General features: G+C 45.3%; 1 protein-coding gene across 1 annotated transcript in view; it reads right to left on the reverse strand.

Moving 5' to 3' along the window:
• Positions 1–21,094, reverse strand: part of bcl11bb (BCL11 transcription factor B b) — a 28,298-nt gene extending 7,204 nt beyond the window's left edge. Inside the window, exons 1-2 of the mRNA XM_061091679.1 lie at positions 21,031–21,094; positions 12,901–13,284 (exon numbers count right to left, since the gene is read on the reverse strand). Coding sequence (XP_060947662.1) covers positions 12,901–13,284; positions 21,031–21,094 — 448 coding nt within the window. The remainder of the gene's footprint in view (positions 1–12,900; positions 13,285–21,030) is intronic.
• Positions 21,095–24,611: the final 3,517 nt, after the last annotated feature.

Consider the following 24,611-nt stretch of genomic DNA (forward strand, 5'->3'; position numbering starts at 1 on the left):
TGCACCTGTCAGGGGTTAGCTGACACCTCTGCTGCTGGCAAAGCAGCTCCTCATTAGCATGGCTGTGATCTAGGGGTCCCCAGGGGTCCCGGCCTCCTCTCCTCACCCCCTGTCCCCTCCCTACACCTCTGCTCCTCTCCTCCTCCTCACATCTCCCATCCGTCCCTCCCGCTCCTCCTCCTCCTCCGTCTTCTTCTTCTTCTTCTTCCATGCCCCACTCCCCTCTGCTCTGATGGCTTGTTTGTCATGAGGGGGGCTAATCAGGAGACATGGGGCCACGCAGATCAACCGTGTGTGTGTGTGTGTGTGTGTCTCACAGGGAAAAAGGGACCTTGCACATTAAACTAGGGCCCCGGCGTGCAGCAGCTGACTGTCACACATATGCAGGAAAAGAAAGAGGGAGATGGAGAGACAGAGAGACGGAGAGGGACGGTGGAGGGTGGCAGTAGCAGGCAGGGGGTAAGGCTCTCACACAGTGTGACTGGCTCCATGCTAACTCGAACCAGCTTTGGCCTGCTAACCATATACATCTGTGTGTGTGTTTGTGTGTGTTTGTGTGTGTGTGTGTGTGTGTGTGTGTGTGTGTGTGTGTGTGTGTGTGTGTGTGTGTGTGTGTGTGTGTGTGTATGTGTGTGTGTCTGTCTGTCTGCAGCCAATATGACCAGCTGAAATGCCTGACAGCCCCAAAAGGGAATTTAAAGACGCAGTGCTCACGGAAAAGTGTTCGGGACTGAGCCCTCGACACATTTTTCCTAATGATATTTATCTCTTCACTTTTCTCTCTCTCTCTCTCCATCCCTCTCTCCTCTGCTCCTCTTTATCCCATGCATGTATAGTATACACTGAGCACCTGTATACTAGGTGTCTGCCTACTCCACCCTGACCCTCATGCCTCCTGGGATGCGGGTCAAATGAACAATAAAAGGGATCAGGTATCTCCGACAACTTGATCGCAGACACGCACACTACACACGGAGCCAGAGCAGCTGCGCGACAACGCACGAGTGCAAGAGGCTCTCGTGTAGCGCGACCGAGGGAGCATGTTACCGCCATGAGGCGAGCTATCCCAGCGAGGGCACAGGGGACGCTGCTGTGAAAAATAACTGGAAAGACCTCTCTGTCAGTGAAGAGCTATGACTCTTGGCTCGGCTTCTAGGACAAAGAGGGAGAAAGAGGGAGGGAGAGAAAGGGAGCGATAGAGACGCACAAAAAAAAGACAGGGAGGGAAGGAAAAGAAAAAGGGAGCTCCATAAAGTGCATTAGCTAAGCTCTCTGTGGCATTTCTCTAAGCCTGACTCATCGCCATCAGCTCCTAACTGGTCCCAGCGCCTGTGCGTGCGTGTGCACATGTTCCTGTGATGGTGTGTGTGTGTGTGTGTGTGTGTGTGTGTGTGTGTGTGTGTGTGTGTGTGTGTGTGTGTGTGTGTGTGTGTGTGTTAGTGTGCGTGCGCGCGCGTCAAGTGTGTGAGCGTTTTTTCAGGGTGTGTGCGCATTCTTGTGGGGTCTGCTGTCTGTCATGTGACGCTGACAAATGGGTGACACTCAATCGTGCTTGTAGTCGGAGAGAAGATGTAAGAGAGAGGAGCAAGATGGAGAAGATGATGAAAGGAGGAGAAAAAAGGGGGAGGGAGAATAGAAGGAAAGACAGTGAGAGAGGGAAAAAAGATAATTGCAGGGAGCAGAAGAAAAAGTGGGCTGTTGTTTACTTTATCACCTGCATTTACATTTTAAATACGAAGTAGATGCACTTTAATCTCTCATTCCATCACCTAGGTGTTTTGCCATGACACAGCAGAGAAAACAAACAACATCAAAATGTGAAAGGATGCAACGACAGGAGGTGAATTAAAGAAATAAAAATCCACCACTGATAAACAGAATGGATTTTTAGGTTCAATGTTTTAGATAAATTGCCCCCAGTGATGCGACACATGAGCAAGAAAAATCTAAATGTTTGGATAGGTGATGGCATCAAAAGACAAAAAACTCTCCTCTGACTATGAAATGGAAACTGACTTTGTGGAACATCCCACAATGTTTGTTTGAGGTTTTACATCCAAATGAGCTCCAGTCACATCCCTCGGGGACTCTCACTTTGTCCAGAAAGTCAATTTCCTATTCACTGGCACTGAATAGGAAATTGACTTTGACATATGAGTGACATGCGATTTCAGTTTTGCGGGGGGTTTATTAAATTTTTAATCGGATCAATCATTATATACAAACAGTATGAAATATATTGTGCTGGATTTTTTTTTTTTTGGGAACAGAATGAAAAGGTGGCATCATTTTGGTCTTTGTTGACGATTTAAATGAAACAAAACACCCTGTGACGTCTCACACACACACACACACACACACACACACACACACACACACACACACACACACACACACACAAAGGCTTATCTCAACCTGTGATGAGCGCGTGTTCCTTAGCAAACTCCTCCAAGGCTTTCTACCCTTCATACAGGTGAACGCCTTTGGTTTAACGTGTGTTTGCGTATTACTCATTTATTGGGACCTTACTCCAGGGTCACATTAAGGGAACATGTCTTCCTTGTGGGAACAAAAAGCAAGTCCCAATAACGTAAATTAAAGGATTCTAAGGTGAGGAGATGTGTTAAGGTTTGGTAGAGGTTAAAGTTCAAATTTAGTTTTAGGCTAGGTTAGGTTCAGGTTAGGTTTGGGCTCAGATTAAGGATAGGGTTAGACAAGTAGCAGCTATGGTTAATGGTAGAGTCTCCAGGAAACCAATGTATGTCAATCTAATGTCCTGTGAGGTAATGGGGACACGACTCCATGTGTTTGTGTTTGTGTATGTGTGTAACACAGAGTATGAAAAAGGAAAAAATAGGAACAAACAGTGCTTTTTGTGTTTCTGTGTGTGTGTAGTGCATGTGTTTGCATCCTCAGTGTGTATCTCCGTCTACCATTCTGTGACATGGTGCTATATTCTCTCAGCAGCAGTAATGTTCCCCAGCTGGATCCTGCCCATTGGAGCCAAGCAGCGTTAACTAGCCGCCCACAGGAAAATACCACCGTGGCCCTGAACGCAGCACACCAAGTCCATCCAAACCAATCAGCCCGCTATAAAACTTGCCCCTCACATGCCTGCGAAATGGCATGGAGTCCATTCCAGTGAGCCTGAACATGCACAAGGTATTTCACTCTATCGCCACAATTTCCCTCATTTAATATCTAATTCCAGCTATTTAAGGTTGTGAGAGGATGCAGTGCTTTGTTCCCTCTTCCGAACACAAAGCAGAGGCTGTGAGGCTGGTGAGGGAGAGAGAGAGAGAGAGAGAGAGAGAGAGAGAGAGCACGCGGAGTGCTGCATCATTTGAGAGCGTTTTGCAACCTAATTAGCGTTAGCTTATGAAACTGATGCAACAAAAAGGGGAGAGTGTTCAAAATACAAATATAGGCCAGAGATGTTCAGCGCTCTAATTCCTTTTTAAAGGTGAGAAAAAAACGAAATAAAAGAATGATTTCTTTTCTCTTTTTTACCGCAGAAAAGCGACTTCCTGGAGTCGGCGCGCACTTTTGATGTGGATTAGATTCATAACAAGATTCATAAGGAGTTGATGTTGTGAGCTCTAGAGGTGCTGATAGGCCAATTTCGACACATTCAGAAAGAGTCGCGCTGGTTGCTTACCTTTACTTGCAACCTCAGCTAAGGTAACGTCATACTTAAAGTACAGACATGATCTTCAATTCAAACTCTTGAAAAGAATTTCATCATGTCAAAACAGAACGGCCATATATTCTGATAATTTTAAAGCGTGAATCTGGAAACTTTTAATGGACCCCCTGGTAGGGACCCCCATTTGAGAGCCACCGATATAATGTATTGCACAGCTAAATGTGAGACGATTAAATAAAAAATGACCCGGATAAAATCTTAACTCATCGCAAACTGTAAATTGAATGTACAAAACTCGAATCCATTTTAGCTTTGAACTTCTTTGTTGTCTTTACCCATTGAGCCGTCTCTCTTGTCTTCTAAGGACTTATGATAATGTCAAGGCCGCTGGCACATTATTAGCATTGCTCCGGTCATGTCTCCGGGTGAGTTCTGTTCTCTCACGCTCTCTCCCAGGTCCTTAACACATGCTCGCGTGTGTCAAACCGCCTCGGAACACCCAACCTCAAATGCTCCACGCAAACCTGTTCACAGGTACGAATGCAGACATGTACCGTACATAGATTCATCTCTCAACATATACACACCCAGCACATATTTACTGGGTGACACGCGGGTGTGCGATGGGGCTGAGTTTGGCCCCAGGCCTCCCCCTGTGGGCTCCGAGCTGTGGCCTCTCCCTCCGTCTCTCCCTTTCTCTCTCTTTCACTCTCATTTCTCTCTCTTTCTCGTATTCTGTCTGTCTTTCTGGCTGTTATCACGCTGATACATTTCCTGCTCCTGGCATGGCTCCTGCATAGCTTATGGTTAAAGAAAGCTTTCATCTATCAGTGCCTTAAGGACACACACACACACAGACACACACAGACACACACAGACACACACACACACACACACACACACACACACACACACACACACACACACACACACACACACACACACACACACACACACACACTCACACTCACACTCACACCCACACATATACAAGCAGTGGTACAGGCCAGCGCTGCCCCGCCAGACCACAGGCCCAGACAAGCTCCGCTGGCACCAATCACCCTGATAACATCTTAGGCTTTATTTCATTTTGGCTTGCTCTGTTCTGCTCTGGGAAAGACAGACACAGAGAAGAGGGATTTCTGGAACAAAAAAAAAGTATGAATTACGCCAGCATACAGTAAGCGCGTAGCCCCTTAACCTGGAGGAGCTCACTCTTACTGTCTGCCACGCCATCTCTGGACATGACGGTGCAAGTCCTTTCTCGTCCGAGACACAGAGGAGAGGGGATGTTTCTTCTTTTGACTTGCAGATGGCAGATCGGGTTTTAAAGTGAAAGTAAAAGTTAATTAAAAAAACATGTTTATGTGGGAAATTGTTTGCATCCTCTCTCTCTCTCGCCTTTCACAGCCCTGTCCACCCAGATTAATAAAAATTCGAGCCAAATAGTTTCGGTTTTATATGCTCAGGTTTACTTGTCTACACTCGTCCGCTTTTCTCTGTGGTGCACAGCGCTGTAAAATATGTCTGAAATGTATTCCACATCTGCGTGTGTTTCCAGATCAAATTTTCATAATCCACAGATCTCACTGTAAAGAGGTTCTCTTGAAAATGAAAAGTGCGGCCCCTGTAAAAACTGTTAACAGGGTGTTCTGTGGATTATTATAACAACAGCCACACTGTTTCTGGAAAGAAGATATTGCTTTAAAAAATTGTAACTATTATATTTTAAAGTGTGAGCACCACAAATGAAATTCTGTGAATGAAATCACTCTTACGTTGGTGCAGAAACACTCCGAGGCAAAGTTAACCAAATCTTTCTGAGTGAGCAAATGTGTTCCCCCCCCATCATTTTGAACTGAACTTTTAACATTGGACGTCAAATTAATTTTTAGCAATCTTCTCACCCGTCGTACAACTTTGACTAAGAGCTCCTGTTGAGGTGAAGTCGCATAGTGTGCATGAAGGTTGTTGATGCTGTTTGCAAACGAGACCTTGTTCCAGTTACACCACTTTATACTTAAGTGACAAACCAACATAAAAGAAGCTCGTGTTTGTCATGTGCTTGTCTGCGTCTAGTGTTCCCTCTCGGTGTAATTGCTCAAGACAAATAAGTGGATGAAATAAGGGGAATCGTAAGTGTCGCATGAAAGGCTTTCAATATCTCTCGCGGTGAGGCAGCCTGTAAAAGGAAAAAAAATACGGCCATAAACGCTGTCTCCTGGTTTTCTTCCGCCACAATCCTGCCCCAATCAATGCAGGAGGATAATAAGATGAGGAGGGGGGGGAGAGGAACAACAACAGAGTCGCAGGTCAGATTACCCTCGTCTGACTGTCTAACAAGTGCCATTTCTTTTCCTCGACACAATTTGCAACAACTAATGGTGGCTCCTTTTTGCCTCCGAAGGCAAACACACATTACCTTTCAATAGAAAAACCGGAGTGAGGAACCTGGTCAGAAAATCTCTCCATTTACCCCTTGAAGGAGAGCATTATGTGTTCTGCTCTAATGTGTGGCAGGCCGCACAAAGGCTGCACACGCGCACACACACACGAGGATTTTATCTGCATGTCCGTTCTGAGGAGGGAGAGAGCAGCTCGTGCATGTAAAAGTAAAATCAAAAAGTTGTTAATCAGTTCAAAACATTGATTTTACCCTGCCCCCATTAAGGCAAATTTGTTATCGCGTGTCGCCAACAGTGACAGGAAGCTACAACAACCACAGTGCAGTCAAATCACCTTGATAATGATTTATGCAAAAAAGCATTAACACTTGCACGGATTCTCACTGACACAAGTGGTCCATGGCAACGACACCACGAAGTTCACATCGGCACTTCCCTCGCGGCGCCTTCACAAAGCAGCGTGTTTGTGTTGAATACCAAAGCGCCATCATCACTCTCCATGCGTAGCAGAGACGGGGTGTGAGGTTTCTAATGCCTCTTAAGTAAGGCTGTTAAGGAGCACGGAGTCCACACATCTGGAAGACACAGTCAGTCGGCACATGCTGAAAGTTAGCGGTGGCGCTCGCAGTCCAAATTAGTGGCGAGTTTTATTCCCCCGCTGTGGTAGGAAAATATCAAATCTGCTGCCATATGAGCGCCATAAAGCTGGCTGTGGAGCGTTTGATGCCTTCATGTGGGAGCCTTTAAGCTGTGTGTCTATGTACGTGTGTGTGTGCGTGTGTTTGTGCGCACGTGTGTGATTGGTGGGAGATGCAGGCATTAATATGAGATGGGAGCCATTGTAAGCATTCCTGCATGCACATGTGTTGTGTGTGCGGCTCATATCTGCGTGCGTACTCCTGCATGCATGTTTCCATTTTCTGACCAAATGTGTGAATGCACGTTTCTAACCGTGTCTGCGTGTGTGTGTGTCAGGTGGCTGCGGCGGTGTGTGTGTGTGTGTGCGTGCAGCTGTGCCGTTTTAGCAGCTCCCTTATAGACCTATTTGACCTGCTGTACAAAGCAGACAGACAGACACAAGCAGAGTCAGACGGCCCCTGGGGTGGTCCTGTCTGAGGTGCAGCGTTATGGGCTCACAACACTCGGGCCCCATACACAGGCACGAATATGTATACTGTAATTGTACACACACACACACACACACACACACTCTAACACACACACAAACAGATGTGAAAGTGAACCTAAATTCTCACACAGAGGCACATAAATGTTATTATTTTTCCTCTAAGCTATAGGACAAAGGTTTTAATTTGCAAATGCGTAAAATTGAAAATCTAGCAAAACATGCTGCTTATGCTCCTGTTAATTTGTTCGAAATTAAAAAGTTTATAAATTGGCGGAAAATAACACAATACTGGGCAATAAAATATTTTTCTTTTTAAAGTGTCTAAGCAGGGGTTGGACAGATAGAAAAGGGTGAGTAATACATATACATACAAATGCACAAAAACAATATGCATGCAGTCCATTTGATATAATTTTGGTTATTATATCTAAAACGTTTTTGTTAAGATTGCATAAATTATTTTCAAAAATAAAATCTAGGCAGGCTTTATATTCATCACATTGCTACAGGAAAAAACACATAAATTGTAACTTCTAAAGAAGTGTCATCTACTCTATTTCCAAGCAATGGTAAAGTCTATAAAGTCTGTGTATGAGTGTTTGGAACATATTCAAGGCCTTTGAATCTACCTCTGCTCAACTTAAAATTGTCATAAAGTTAAATTAATAACAAAAGCAGACACTTTATCATACATGAGTGTGTTCTGATGTTAGTCAGTGGAGGAACTGGTGCTCTCCTCTCTTTTTCTCTTGCAGAGGAACAAGGAAATATTTACCACTCAAAGAAAGCAGGAAATACACACATACACACGCACACGCGCACACACACACACACACACACACACACACACACACACACACGCACACACACACACACACACACACAGAAAATGCCAAAATAAAAATAGGAACACATGCCTAACAGCGCACACAAAATAAATTTCCCTGGCAAGCGTTCAAAACGCTTGAGTGAGAACACATAAACACACACAGACTGCACCAGAAATGCATGAACACAAGCACACACATGCACATGCATCCCCCCCCACAGACACACACACACACAGACACACACACACCACGCATGAGTGCAAACACTCACACACACACCCACACACACACACCACCTACACAAGTGCCACCATGTAACCCCTAATCACAACCCCAGAGCTTGGACATCAAATGAAGCAAGTTTAAAAAAAAAAAAATCATCAGGAGTAATTAACGCATTTTCATATGCAAATGTGATTAATGCAAAACTACAAAGTCATTATGCAAATCAACTTTTCCTTGAGCCTCTGTACAAATATTCACAGCTCAAATCAGGGATCAGTCTCGCCATCTTTCTTTTTTTTATCTCTTACCCCTCTCCCTCTCCCTCTATCTCTCCCTCTCTTGGAGGAGAGATAATACGTAAGTAGCATGTGAAGTTATTTCTAACTCACGCAGTGTGTGTGTTTTCATGCGATGGGCCGGGGCTATGGCATTACGCCGCCTGCCTACTGATTACTGGCTGGTTGGCACTGGAGCGAGACAGGGAAGCCGGCGTACAGGGGAAGGTATGAATATGCAAAAGCCTGATTGCTTTTCATGATTAAAGCCTATTTAATATGGAAATGAGAGCAAGCCAGGTGATTAAAGGAGCATTGGGTGGTGGGGCAAAAAAAAAAAAAAAGGATGGCGGGAGAAACGGAGAGAGAGAGAGAAGAAGAGAAGGAGAGAGACACCTTCAGATCCACACACCGGTGGAGAGGGTTTGGAGACAAACAAGTGTCAGTCACTGCAGGTTTGACTTCTTTGGACACAAAGGTATTTGTCACATCTGAAACGTGCATCACCGGTTATCATCCAGAAACCACCATTACTCATTTTAAGAGAGAAAAACATCCCCCGTTGCCCAACAAAAAACTGATTTTATCACCTAAAACCGCGTCCGTGCACTTTAACACACTTTCACACCCTCAGTAATTCGGAACATGTAGGTGTGACCGTTTCAAAGTAGCAGGTATCTCATTTAAATCCCTCCATCTTTCAGTTTTGGTCACACATTAGGGCTCGTAAGAAGAAAAAAAAATCATCAAACCCCTGCAAGATCTTCAGCCTAATACAGTGATATGACTGCGTCGCCCGCAAACATGGCGCCACGGAGATCAGAGGTGGACGCAGAGGAGGAACAGAGAGAGACGTCTGAGGATGTCGCTGTCGTTCACAACGTCTCATGAAATATTCACTGTGTGAACTCAACCCACACGCTGTTTGTGTGTGTGTGAGAGAGAGAGAGACAGAGAGAGAGACAGGGAGAGCGAGAGGTTGTCATGATGTGACTTCGCCCTTATGTACTGGTTGTCGTAAAGTGCTCCGGGGGGCCCAGCCGCCAGCCGTCCTGGGAGGAGTTCAAAGCAGGGCCAGGGTCGTCTTAGCATGGAAACGCTCCCCTAGCGACAACCTCTTGCTTGCCTGATGACACGCATCATTCTTCACAGGCGCCGCGCATGCACACGTGCGCATGCTCATACAAAAAAATTCACACAAAGCGCACACATATTAAAATAGCCCCCCACATACACACGCGCAGAGTGCATGCATCAGCAAGAGAAACTCAGGGATAAAAAAAAAACTGGGAGCAGACGTGCCATTTTTCATCTACACCATGTGTACGGGAGCTTGTGCTTGCATGTGTGTGTGTGTGTGTGTTTGTGTGTGTGTTTGTGTGTGTGTGAGTGTGTTTGCGAGAGTGTGTTTGCACCTTTTGGGGTTGAATCTGCTAGCCTTGCAGCATGTTTGCATTTTAAGCAAGCGGGCTGACAGACAAAGAGGCCAGACAGGATGTTATAAAACACGATCAGGTGAAAAAAACAAAAACAATCCAGGGGAGGAGGGGGTTAAGGGTTATGCACATAGCACGAGCTGTGCCTGAAAAGTGCATGTGTGCTCTTTTGCATGTGTGTGCATTTGACTCCTGCCTGTTCACATTCCCTTGTGTCTATTTTTTAACACTTCTGCTGCAAATATTTGTGGGTAAAGTTCTCAATACCAAACGCAGGCAAACTGGTGTGTTTGTGTGTCCAATGTGTGTGTTATATGTGTGTGTGTAACTAACACACTGGACTTAATTAGACCTAATAATGTAATCTAATTTGGTTAAAACTTGAGACTGCCTTGAGTGGCAATCTAATGTGTTGAGCAAAGCTCTCCTCCTCTCTTTCATTCGGCGGCTTTGAGTGCTTTCATGTCCTGTCCTCTCAGTGATAAGACTCTCTGTGTCTGTGTGACTGTGCGTGTGGCCGTCTGTCTGCTGCTCAAACCAGTCCACCGCTGCACAAATGTTCCTCCTCTGACCACCTACAACCCATTTTTCATTGCACCAGCTTCCAAATGAGTTCCACGTTTTTTTTTTTTATGTCTCCGCTGCAGCTGGGTGTCTAGGTGCGATGCTGCTACAGGCCGCTTACAGCTCATTAAACTTCCATAGTGTGAGCGGAGACTTTAGATCGTCGATAAAAAGCCACGTTAGCGTCTGAACTGCTGGAATGTTTTGGGAGACACTGTCAAACTGATTGAACGTTTAAATGTATTTTTGCAATCAATATGTTTTTTCTTTCCTCAACAAAATAAGGCCAGCACTTTTTAAAAACTAAATCCGAAATTAGCAGTGGCAGCCAAAACTGTGCTGTCACATTTTATTTGCGATCTACTTTCAGCAATTTTTTTTTTTTTCACTGCAAAAGTTGGTGACCACACACAGCTGGTGGCCACACACAAGAACATGTGTTGATCTCTGCAGCGATGACACAAAAACGTCTGCGCCAGCTTTGATTCCGAAAACGAACAAAATATGCAAATGCGGAGCTGTGTCCCTGGGCTTATTATTTTCTTTTTAACAAAAACGTCTCGCAATCTCGTCCAGACCAGTTACATCTTAGAGCATCCTGCCGAGAGAAATCAGGGAATGCGTGAGATGAATACACTCGTACAAAAAAAAAGGGTTATTCATTCAGACATTGATTGATGCTGATCAAGTTTAGTTCAAGAACACATTAGTGCTCACCATAGAAATTTTCACCTCTCAAATATAATGTAACACAAACAACATGCACCTGCTGGGGACCCGAAGAAACAAGAGCCTGTTGTCATGGCATCTATACGAAATGTTCAACCTTTCAATCTGATTATTCTCATCTAATGTGGCTTTGTAGAACCTCTCAGTTTATTTCGCTGTGCGCTGGCAGTCGTGTAAGATGTTTTTAAGCAATTCAATTATCATTAAAACTGGGATATATCACTCTGACGTATGAATCAAAACTGAAAAAAGCTTCAGGTGGCACTTCAGGATCGCTATTCAGAATTCGACTCAAGATTATAAGATGGACAAGTGCGAGCAATGTCTCTCAAGTCTTTCATACTCTGTTGAGGAAATGTGTGCACAAGTTTTAATTAACGCACACAAAAAAACATGATCATAAGGGCCGTAACCTAGACAACGCTAAGTGATACAAGGTGCTGGAACAAACGTCGATATGTGTTTTTAATCCCTGTCTACTTGTAAAATGTGATTTTACATGATTTTTGTCCTGTATATTTTAAATCATAATAATTTTATTTTTATACTGATATCGATTCTTGAATAAAGCTTCACATATCTATTCACGTCTGTGACACTGTAATCGGAATCTCGACTTTTATTTTGAAGGACTGCTCTGTATTCTATAACCCTAGTTTATTGGGAAACAACACATGTAGGACATAATGTAAAATTAAAGTCTCACCTTTATGATATATATTAGACTACCTTTTTGGTAGTTCAACAGTAAGTAAGGTCCAGACTCTGAGTTTGTATCTGATTTGCATCCGGTAACTTTTACAACCAGGTTGCCGCCAACTGAGACCTTCTTCCTCTGCTGAAGTCTGTGTAATCCTGGATAGCCTCCCCAGCTCTCAGGCGTGATGGTGACTGTCTCCCCTGATAACTTTGAACTGGTTTCCCTGCAGCGCTGGCAGTGTGCAACACACACGCCGCCGCTGCTACCGCCGCCACCCCCCCCCCCCCCCCAGCCAGATGAACGGCCTTGCTACTTTATTAATCCTCTTCTCCTCACCACGAACACAGATGAATTTTAATCAGCCTTCTTAACCTCTTTTTTTTATACGCTGCAGGATTTCTTTACAAAACGCTCTGACACGTGATATGCACTCACACATGAGTTAAAAAAAAAAAAAAATGAGAGAGAAAATACACACACACACACATACAGAGACTGGGGTGGCTCCTCTATCACCTTCTTCCCGCCTTTCAAAATTGGTTTCAGCTGAAGAAGTCCTTCAGGCCTGCCAGTGTGTGTTTGTTTGGGGTCTGTGTTTGTGTGATTTTGTGGGCTTGTGTGTGTGTGTGCGTGTATGTGTGTGTGTGTGTGTGTGTGTGTGTGTGTGTGTGTGTGTGTGTGTGTGTGTGTGTGTGTGTTTGTGTGTCTGATGTTTTACTTAGAACGAAGCAGAATAGACACACAGTGCAGCTCTCACTCACTCTAATGAAATCATCCCAGGCTACATTAATCCCTCCTGAAGGCCACTGTCAAAATAACAAGCAGCTGGGATTCTTTAAAGAGAGCTATCTTTCTCGGACAGGTGAGAGAGGTGTGTGTGTGTGTACAATGGTTCTGTGAAGCTATGTGTGTTTACGACACGTGCATCTATTTATTGTTTGTTGTGTTCCAGTTTCCATACCTCCTCTCTCCTGTTTGGGGCAGAGTCCCTTGGCCGGCGTCAGCCTCCTGTCCACATCCACCTCTCCACTGGGGCCCACCTGGATGCCCACCTCCACTGGAATGGACCCTCTGCACAGCTCCAGGGACCTGGCCCTGGGAGAAATGGTAATGCCTGTGACCCCGCCACTCTCCCCTGGTTTGGAGAAAGACCCTGGTCCGCTCCTGGGGCCCCGGCACAGGCGGCGCTTGTGCTCGATGAAGACAAGGATGTCGCCCAGAGGGAAGTTGGTCTGGCACTGGCCGCAGGTCAGCAGGTCGTGCTCCCCGGGGCCCAGCCGCCGAGGGCTGGGAGTGGACGGCTCTGGAGATGGAGATCCCGCTCCTGAGTCATGATTGGCATCTGCTGCTGCTGCTGCTGCTGCTGAAAAAAAGGCAGAGGAAGGTAGAAGATGTCAAAACTTTGGTGAGACAGGCTGAGACACAACACACACAAGGAGGTTAAGTTATCCCTGATGACATTACCTGATAAACGCCAACCCTCCCTACCACACCAGATGATCATTACGTTCACAACTGTCTCACTTTCATCGCATAAAACAAATCCGCTGTAAACCTGCTTCGCCTAGACAAACACCTGCGCAGCTTATCTATGAGAGATCTGCGTGGGTGGGACCCGGCACATACACTCTATGTATATGTGTGTGTGTGTGCGTGTAATTCTGTGTGTGTTGGTGTGTGGCCAGGAAGCTATTCATCTCACAGTGCAGGCTGGGTTTCCGGTGAGGGCCTTCGCTGCACTAAGCTGTCAGAGCTAGACGGCTGCTTCACCACGTGGGAGCCCCAGCGTGTGCAGAACAAAGTGTAGCACAGCAGAGGCCACATCCACCAGTATGTGTGTATGTGTGTGTGTGTGTGTGTGTGTTCGTCTGTTTGTGTGTATCACAGAAAAAGACAGAAAAGAAAAATGAGAATGAGGGAAAACGTAAGAGTAAGACGTCTAAGTGTGTGTATATGAATAGAGTGGCACACAGGTGAGTTCGAAACACTGTATTCTCCACAGACAGAAAATCCATAAAGCCAAACCCGGGGTCCTGTTAAGAGAGTAAATCTCATTCTTCACAGATCTGACACAGCCATTAATAACCATTACACATTCTTCCCTCCCTCCTCCCCTATGGCACACACAGACTCCCTCGGCTTAACGTAAATCCCTCATGGACGACCTCCAGTTTTTTTTTTTAAACACTGCCCCGATGCACCAGCATGGAGATGTGTCCTCTTCGACAAAAGCCCGGAGGAAACCGGAAGCTCCAGAGACTGAAGGGGACGTGCGAGCGGAAAAAAAAGGTACCCAGGAGAGAGAGAGGTGGATGCCTGCGAGAGGAGCAGAGGAGTGCCTGCCTGTCTCCGCTGCTCCTCCACTTCCAGCACCTGCATCTCCCCCTCCCCGTACCCTCATCTCTCTCTCTCTCTCTCTCTCTCTCTCTCCAAACATGACACCCCTAATAATTGCAAAGATTAGACAAAGAAGCCAGTTTGTGTTTTTTCTCGCAGCACCGATATCAGTGGAGAGATCCTAAACTCTCTTATCCCCCCATCTCAAACTGTCAGAGAGCCGTTGCCCCTCCTCAAACCCCCCCTCCAATCATGACTGTAAAACTTTTTTTTTTTACTGATTTAAATATGTCAGAGATTCCTGTTCGGCTGTGAATCACCCCTCCTTCCCGACCTCCCCCACCCACACCCACACACACACACACACACACACACACACACACGTTCAAGTCCACTCACTTCGCCCCGGAGTAATGATCTGATGCCAAATATCTTTTCTCTAAATGGCGATGGGCTCCTGGACGCCTGCCAGATAATTTCCATCTCATAATCTTTGGCGGCAAAGAAGGAGCACATCAACACATATTTACCTACAGTTCACAGCTTGTGGCCGTAAATCACATGAAGCAATGTTCCAGAGTGCCTCACACAGAGGCCCCGGGTTCTGTGCTCGCGCATGCATGTGTGCATATGTGCATTGCATATAAGTGGGACTGTGCAGGAGCAGGAGATGTGCCCCACTGACAACATGGCGCGCTCTCATTTCTCACTCCGAGAGCAAGACAGGTGTCGCGAGGCCCAGATCATCATCGCGAGCAAATGAGTAAAGGACGAGATCAAGTCAAAGAGCCGACAGACACCTGGGCACTTGAACTCGACTTCCACCCCCCCCCCCACCCTGTCAGAGACGAGCAGAGTAGGGCCTGTTTGTTAACCTATGGATGAGTAACGTGGCCCGGGGGCAGAAGGCAGTAAATTAGGCAGGCGTTGGCACTGTCGCTGCACCGCTGGAATATCAGTCGGACAGCTTCTAAAAACCGCACCCGTCCCTGAAACCCGCTCACTGATCTGTCCCGAGGCTCACCTGTGTGAGAAAAACACATGTGCAATAAGGAGCCGAGCATGGAACGCTTGCGGCAAAAAGTAGAAAAAAAAAATGTGTGGACACAAACACGTTGAAATGGAAGCACAGACACACACACAGAGACACAGACACAGACACACAAATGAAAAACACTCTAATGTTGCCTATCATGGTGACAGACAGTGTCTAATTCCTCTGTATAAACTCCTATGTGAGAGGAACATGCTTGATAGGTAAGGGAGCAGAGCAGACGCACTGTCAAACATGCCATCGTTGAGAAGGCGTGATGATAGCAATGAAACCCAGCTGTCTAACACGATACCACACATACTTTATTTCTCTCTCTTGGTCTTTCACACAGACACACACACAGACACACACACACACACACACACACACACACACACCAACACATATGCAGAGCCACGTTCACCCATGCAGTGACACTCCTGCTCCTCTCCCTTATCAAGTGTGAGTAAAGTCATGCAGCCTTAGAGCACCCCCTATCAGTTTGATGAGGAGAGAGTCAGTTAGTCCCTTCCCGCTGCCGCTGCTGCCGCTGCTGCTGCTGCCGCCGCTGCCGCTGCCGCTGCACAATACGTACCAGATGGGAGACACAGCTGAAGACAATGGACCTCTTTCACCAATATTTCCATTTGTGCGAAAGGCTAAAAGATATTCAGACGCCCAGCCAAAAAAGTATTTAATGATGAAACAATGTTGTCAAAGGGCTTTAAGGAATTGTCTCATTTGCAGCTGAAATATTTTTTAATTGCAAAATGTGGGCCGTGCAGTCGGGCGACTGTCTGCGTTGTCATTCTAACGTACAAAATTGTTGTACGGCACCGTCAGTGTGTCTGCTCTTCTCAGAAGGGGCCAGGTAAAAGAAGCTCGGTGGGTGAAACTTGCCAAAGTGCTGGTATTAGCACTGCGAGTTCCTGCCATGTCCTCCGCACTTAATTGCCCCGATATAAATCCTTCTAATACCTTTTCATTGTATCTACCCTCACATACCCTTATGTCTCAATTATGCTTCTGTGTTGTTTCATCGAGCCTGAGGTGAAGGCTAAGGAGGAAAAATTACAACAGCGTTTTTGACAAGTCCGGCTCTGCCCTACAGCAAGTCGGGTCGAACCAGAAAAGTTGTCGTTTCGCTGGAAGTGAAACATTTGTTTTTATTTAATGACATGTTCCGATACGAAGGGATTCTTGCGAGGGCTGTAACGGAGCGCCGTGAAACTATTTTCCACCGAAGATCTGACCTTACACAACAGTTTAATACCAGCTGCACACTCTGTTCCGCTGGTGAAGGCAGAGTAAGGCCAGGGGCACTCGTATGACAGTCGACCACACTGTATGGGTTCAGACCTGTCTCTCCTTCTTTGTCTTCCCCTTCCATTTGCTGAGCTGAAAACGCACACTTGCGTACACACACACACACACACACACACACACACACACACACACACAAGCACATGTCTTAACCCCACAGGGAAAGTCGGGTAAGATTCACGCTGTCACTGAAAATAAATGACACCAGCAACGTTGCAGATGGTTGCAATCAAAAATTCAAACAACAAGCGGCCTCGCTTAGCCTATCCCTTTTTCTCGGCTGCGGCTGCCAAGGAAAGCTGCAACAGTGCGCGTTGTGTAAGGCCAGGCCTGTGTGTGTTTCATTATCTTATCATCATTTAATCTATCGCAGTCTCATTTCTTATCGTAAATCTTAGATGATCGGCCCGAAAGTGAGCAAAATACGGCTCTGCAGCTGACTGGGACTTGTCACTAAATCGCTATAAATGACTTGTAAGCTGCGAAGCATGACACTCGTCGGTATAAATCAAATTTGCAAAACGATTTTAGAGGTACAATAATAGTAAAAGTGGCACTTTATAGCAGTGCAAAATTGATTAAACGTGTTCGATAATATTGAAATATAGAAAGAAAATCAAGAGAGCAGACTGCAGTGCTTCGTCATAAATCATAAATCGCTCACCAATCATCTCCTTTGAGATTATCGTTCGTTTACCACAATGTGTGTGTGTGTGTGTGTGTGTGTGTGTGTGTGTGAATATTTACTGTTGCGTTGCTGTGCGTACGGTGGGTTTCTCTCTAGCGCTTGACAGCCATATGGTGCAAATAAAGAAGAAAACATTAACTGTTTCACAAGTAGCATGCCAGCTCTGAGCGTAAACAGTTATCACAAGGCGTTTCCATGGACGGATCCAGGAAACAGTCCTCTGGAATATCCCTGATGTTGAATTGCAAAAAAAAGGACTGCTTTCTGAAGGAGGGAGGCCCGTGATGCTGCAGTCGTTAATGTGTGAGTAATATAGGATAAGGATATTCCTGTGATAAGTCTCTTTTTGTCATGAATGTGACTCCGAGCTGAGTCACGGACTGGAAGAGTCTAAAAAAGCCCGGAAGGGATGTTTGCTGTATTTTTTTATCCTGCAATACCTTAATTCAACAAAGGATGAGCGTCAAATTCGACTTAGACAGAATGGCCTGTTACGTGCATTTGTTAAAGTGTGAACATAAGCCGTTCATGTATATTTTGAGTGTGCTGTTTCCGCAGTTTTACAACCTGTGTGTGTGCGTGTGTGTGTGCGTGTGTGTGTGTGTGTGTGTGCGCGCGTGTGTGTGTGTGTGTGCTTTCCTTGGCGCTTGCCAAGCATTGCGTACATTCGTGGCAGTTACTCTAATTTCCGTACGTCCCTCTTGACGTCCCTCTGGCCTGGCAGGTAGATTTTCAGTACATAGTCTTCCACGAAAAGCCTGTCCAGAAATATGCTGATATTCAGGTTCTCTGTGTTCCAAAGTAGCACATGACCTATAGGTCCATGGCTGCAGGGCAGAAGGCTGCTGCGTTCACTTACACCGAATAACCCCTGATCTGACATGTAGCTGATATATGTTGGCAATAGGCTGAAACTTCATATTATCACCTGTGTAAGGAGATACCTTGTGATTGGTCTTGACAGCTTATACTTAAATCCTGTGAGAGCAAAGTCGACCAGGTGATATATTGAAAATATCGTAAATAGACTACATCCTCTTTTTTAATAAGTTTGTGAAACCATTCTCTCGCTGCTCCTACACTGTGCAAAGCTCTCCTAAGATGTTGACTCAATCAAATTACAGTTTGGTTTTCCCCCAGCGCTCTTCAGATCCTCCAGCCTGAGATGTGATCCTGGTCCTCTCCAGACCCACCCAGCTGAAGGAAAGCGCCCGGAGCGACATGCAGCCTCCAGACATCGGATGATAGGGCCATGAGAAGCTTTCCACCCATCCCGGGCTTAGAAACGCGGTGTCACTATTAAGATATCCTTTACATACAGTAAACACAGCTTCGGTGCTGCTCTGTGCAAACACATCTCTGCAGATAATCGCTCACAGACGCACATTGTTCTCAATCAACTAGGAGCAAATAATAACGTGTGTGTTCAAAAGGGCCTGTTTTGGCATTGCATCTTCGGTGGCGTTTGCAAAAGAGGGGAGAAAAAAAATACCTGAAAGGCCAGCACTGTCTTAGTCTTGCACTTGTGCGTCTCAGGTCAATGTCTCAGCTCGAGGCCACAGCTAAACAAGCAGCGTGTATCATGTGAGAGAACAGGTAGGACCAGATTCAGGCCCTTCGGATGACCCAGCTTTCACAGCAGCCTACTGTACATGCTCTGATAGTCACCTCGGCACAACTTTAACCTGTGCACGATCGAGCTGAACGGCAAGAGTTTGGCAGCATTTTGCAAACAGGCACATCTCGACTTCAGTTAGAGGTTTGACACTTTCATGTTGTCCACAGAGAAGTCAGCGGTGATTAAAAGGGAGCTCTCGAAACCAGTCATTAAAAGAATGAGGCGAGAAAACAATTGCATCTTAGAGGCATGTGAATGCAACAACAGCTCGTAGAGGTAGGTAAAGAAATGTATATAAGATAATCAGTGACAAATAATTATAATTCTAACCTATAGCTTATCTACATGCAGCACAACAGGTTCCTGCAGCTGTATGAACCTGCGGACTGTACATCAGGTGCTTAAAGGCTTTTGTGAAACATATGCAAAAAAGATGTCCAACAAAATGACCCATGGCCGGAAGGATGGGTGGCAAATATTTGACTGTTAGTCCAAATTTGTACAACTTCCCCGCCATGAAATACGTTGCCGTTTTTTTCGAAATAAATCATGCAGGTAAATGTTAAGCACACACACGCACACATGTCCATGCCCATGCCTGAGGTGAAACTGTACAGTGATGCTCGAGTTTGTTTTGCACAGTTGAAAATGTGCATCAGCTCGATCTCCATCTTAATCAACTGACAGACAGCACTGTGAGAAATAATACAGAGGCAGATCAATAGTCAGGCTGGATCGATATTTGTCATCAGCCTAAAATCTGCTGAGGATGCATCACACACTTCCTCAGCAACACAAAACAAAAACACTCCGAACATTTATAATTTCATACTGAAATGATTATTCCAATGATCAATGATTAGGGCCACAGTCTAAACGTGTCGGGTGGGACGGAATGCGTCTGTAACCCTTTTTCAGCACAAAACCAGACTGTCCAAAGATTACATCATGAACTTCTGCAATGAATTACCCAGATTAGGCCTCTATGAAATTGGATTTAGGCAAAGCAGAGTGCTGGGAGATGAAGGTTAGATTGATATAATTGATTAGAAATTGGATTGTGCGACTTTTTAATCACATGCTCCGAAAAAAGGAAAATAAAATAATCCCGCGTCAGATTTAATCCGTGCAATTTAATCACATTTTTGGTTCGCAGCTCTGAAAGCATCAAACGGAGTTCTGACCCCTGCGTTTTAAAAAACTATTGCATCAATAATAATAGTTTAAAAAAAAGTTCAGATTGTTGTTGGATTGTGCACGTTGGACTTATTTTTTTACTCATCCTGGATTTTTTTGTACGTTTTTAAAATGTAGTTAAAGCACAGATGCGTGTGTGTGCGTGTGTGTGTGTGTGTGTGTGTGTGTGTGTGTGTGTGTGTGTGTGTGTGTGCGTGTGTGCGTGCGTGTGGATGCGTGCGTGTGTGTGTGATGTGTGTGTAAAAAATAAAGACACAATTTAAAATTGAGGTGCAAGTTTGTGCAAAACTCACCAAACAACTGTGGCCTTATTTTTTGCTTATTAACAAAGTGAACACAAATATAAACAAAGTGCCACATGTTGCAATATGCTGGAAAAAAATATAAAATTGTGTTGTGGTGGTTTACAAACTCATACACAGGCCACGCAATAGTGCGTGCACACGCAATCACACACTCACACACACTTTGTGTGTGTCCCAGTGTATCTGTCATTAGATCATCTCTCGTAGTAAAAGTCATGTGAAGCTGCAAAGGGCACATCTGAAATATTGGCCTCCTGAATCCTTTAAATAAAATAGTGAAGTTTAAAACCATTATTAATCCACGTTATTACTCTAATCCAGACTAAAGGTGTGTTCAAAGAACGGTATGGTGTTGTGTTTTTCACTTTATCACATTATGAATTAATTCCCACAAATCAGATAAATTGTGCGTAATTTACTTATTTGTTTGGCTCGTTTTTTAAATCCTAATACATGTGCACGGTTAAGATCTTTTCCCCTTACAAATACTTATATTCTTTGCTGAAAATCAATTTGTAGTAAATACAAATTTAAAAATAATTTTACAAGTAAAGTCAACGAGACGACGGGGAAGAGAGAGTTAAACTCACCTTGAACTGTCTCCCTGTGCGTCAACGATAAGTGCTGCGGGTTCACCTGCTTGCGGCGGGACATTGCCCCGGCATTTACTCTGGCATCGCCCGGTGAACGGCACTTGGAGTCGGCTTGCACCGTGGTGTCGGTCTGCTCCGGAACGCAGGAGACCAACTTTCCCCCTCCTGTGCCTAAATCCCTCCGCTATTCACAGTCTTCGAGCCCGCAGCTTTTGATGCGCCCTGCGGGAGGTGGTGAAGGGGTCGGAGCAGCGGAGCGCGGTTTATAGATGGAAGACCAGTTTGTCCACAAATGTCCGAGCGCGTCTTCGCAGGACTCAACACCTGGATTGAGGAAGCCAAAGTGCAAGTGTTTTAGGAAGCAGTCGGCTTTGAGTGGCCGATGAGCTGATATGTGCGCAGGTAGGTAATATGCAATTTTGCAATGAGCTTTTTTGTTTTGTTTCAGACAAAAAAAAGACAGAAGAATCCGGGACTGCCCACCTCTGCAGCGACCGTGGTGACAGATGATGTACGGCGCACTCCACCGGCGATAGGTAATGGCTCTTATTTGTTTCCTGTCCCCTTTTTTTGTCTTAATTCTAATAGTATGATTATATCATCTGGGGTCAAGCGGCTGCTGATTATTCTAGGGTTCCCTACAGTCCTTCGATTTCAGCAGTGGTGCGCTAAAATGACCCTTTGGCACTGACTCCTCCTGCGCGTTTTGGCATCAGCGCGCGGAGCGGCAACTCTTGGCTCTGGTGGCAGTAGCCTCGCTGATTGAAAAAGGGAGGGAGGGAGAGAGAGAGAGAGGAGAGAGAGAGAGAGGGAGTGAGCAGGCGAGCAGACAAGACACCTCCTCCTCTTTCTCGACCAACAAGCAGAGGTCCAATGTTTCCCAGCGCCCAACGGTGTCGAGGCTACTTCACGTTGACTCCAGCGACGAGAGAGGCGCTGTTTGGGAGGAATCTATATGTGTGTGTTTGTGTGTGTGTGTGTGTGTGTGTGTGTGTGTGTGTGTGTGTGTGTGTGTGTGTGTGTGTGTGTGTGTGTGTGTGTGTGTGTGAGAGAGAGAGAGAGAGAGAGATCGGGGGTTGTCTCCAGTGGAGGGGGGCTGGGTTCCAAGTTCAAGTGCGAGTCCGAGGCGTTTGCGCAGCCATGTGAGGCGCGGGACAGCAGAAAAGAGTTAGTTCGTGTTTGGGCCACGAAAGTAAAAATCCTAGTGTCTGTCTGCCCTTCTGGAGTAATGTTAAGTGATAGCACCCATAATATTATCTCCACCTGAGCTCTAATGGCCATTCCATCCCAAAGTGCATGATGTCAAATTATCAGGATTTCCCTTTTTTACATTTTTTTTCCCCCACTTGCTTTGATCGGTTTACAACTTCCCTCTTTTCACTCGACGCCAGCTGTAATTGTGTGGCCATGTCATTAGGAAATCCTTTTAAAAAATGACAAATCCCAACCCACTCACACTGAGATCAGCCCGAATAAACAGTTGAATTTAGATAGTCCATGTTATTGTGGCATTCTCATGCTTTGTAAATGACCAAAGAGCACCACCAAACACTACAAGCACATGAATGATATAAATGCAAAAAAAACACACCTCTTTCTTTCTTTCCACATTGGATCAGAGGAGGGGAAAACCAGCATCCTGCATCTTTGTTGTTTGGATAATTTAAACATGTTGTGAGGCAACAGTACCCTCTGTTGGCACAGTCTAGAGACATTACAAACCAGTTCAGGGGGCAAAGCCTTTAACACGGCGCTGCTACTCCACTCTTTTATTTTTAGAGCGAAGCCTCTGTTCAGAATCGGAGAGAGGGTCCTTGAAGAGCAGATCAGGTTCACTCAGTGGCAATTAATGGCACTAATGGGCAATCATTCTGCACATAATTCACTGTATTCCTTCAGATCAGTGTACGCACACAGATAAGGGTTTGGTGTGCATGGGGCTGCAGCTCGGGCTAAGAACGTCCTCCAGGTTTTTTTTTTAACCGTTCAATTCAAAAGTGTGCCGTGCTGTAATTTTTGGACTGAAATGCATTGTTGAATAAAAACAAACGGCTAATGCCAGCATTTAAAGTTGACACTATTTCCTGGCGGATCGGCGGAGAAGTGTGCAGTTATATAGCAATACATTTTATAGTCGGCCATTAATAAATCATGGTGGGCAATTTTAAGAGCATTAGAAGTTTGATTGCTTCGGGGCAGGCCTAGGGGACTTTCAGGACAGTAATTATTTATATAAATGAAATGTCATCTCAGCTCTGGCTCAAGTAGACATAACCTCAGCAGACTCCACATGGAAACACTACAGCACAACAGCTATCTTTCACAGATAGGCCGCGCGCGTTGTCAAGCATATTGCTTTGACTGGAGCGCATAAATTTGGTATGTGATATTACATGAAATGTCTTCTTCCTCGCATCAGGCCATGAGAGCAACAGCAGTCTTGGACACATTGGATGCTGAAGGAAAACATTATTCCCAGTCCACACACACACACACACACACACACACACACACACACACACACACACACACACACACACACACACACACACACTCTTGCCATCCCTTCTGGCTGCAAGCAGCTCCTTGATCCTTACCCATGGGTTTCTCAATAATACATCAATGTCTCCATTATAGCTTGTATCTGCTGGCTCTGGGCAAAGGCAGTTTAAGCTGGGTTGCACAGGGCCAACATACCACAAATACCCTGCTTGTGGACACAGGAAAGGTTTTAAGTCCAAAGTGTTGCCTCTGAGGAGACATGCATCTTGCGTGGTAAGTGCCACCGCTGAATGCCAAATACCTGAACACACCGCAGGGCAGTTGCCTACACCAGAGAGGAGGATACGCGGAATTGAAAGCTTTGTCCAAGTAACAAGGGGCATTGTGTTTAAAGTTCAGCTCTTTTACCAAAAATGACCGAGGATTTTAATGAGATCCCAGGCACTTGTAATTTATGTTAAAACACAGAAATTAGCCCAAGGACCAGGTTCAACTCTTGCACATCACTGGACAATAGTACATTTAACTGGCTCCGATTCTGGGTCACAACCTTCCTCACATCCTTTTATCGTCCATTTTTCATGTCTCTCCCATCTGTTTACTCTCTGAAGAATACCAAAATAACATTAATATCTTAAAAATAGCCTGGCGTATATGAACGACAACTGCACATAATACAATTTTTAAGAGCTTAAAGAGACTTAAATGTGTACTCTGGGGTCAAGTGTACGAACGGGTCAGAGCAGCCATTTCTGATGTGTTTAACCACAATGTGACAGGACTGACATAAACAATGAAAGGTCCACTCTAGGACAGCTCATGGTAATATGAATATTGCTCTGGGATTTGCTTATAGTTGGTGCTTCATTATGCAATGTTTAATATTAATAAAGAAAGTACAAGTATATATTATTCATAAGCTGATTTACTGTGGCTGCTGTGGCTGCTGTGTGTGTGTGTGTGTGTGTGTGTGTGTGTGTGTGTGTGTGTGTGCACTTGGACTTGAGTGACAGATTGAGATGCTCCCTTGCTACGGGCAATACAACCAGACAAGGCTCTTACTTTTCTACAGGACA

This window comes from Limanda limanda, chromosome 18 (assembly GCF_963576545.1).
Source record: "Limanda limanda chromosome 18, fLimLim1.1, whole genome shotgun sequence".
Taxonomy (NCBI): domain Eukaryota; kingdom Metazoa; phylum Chordata; class Actinopteri; order Pleuronectiformes; family Pleuronectidae; genus Limanda; species Limanda limanda.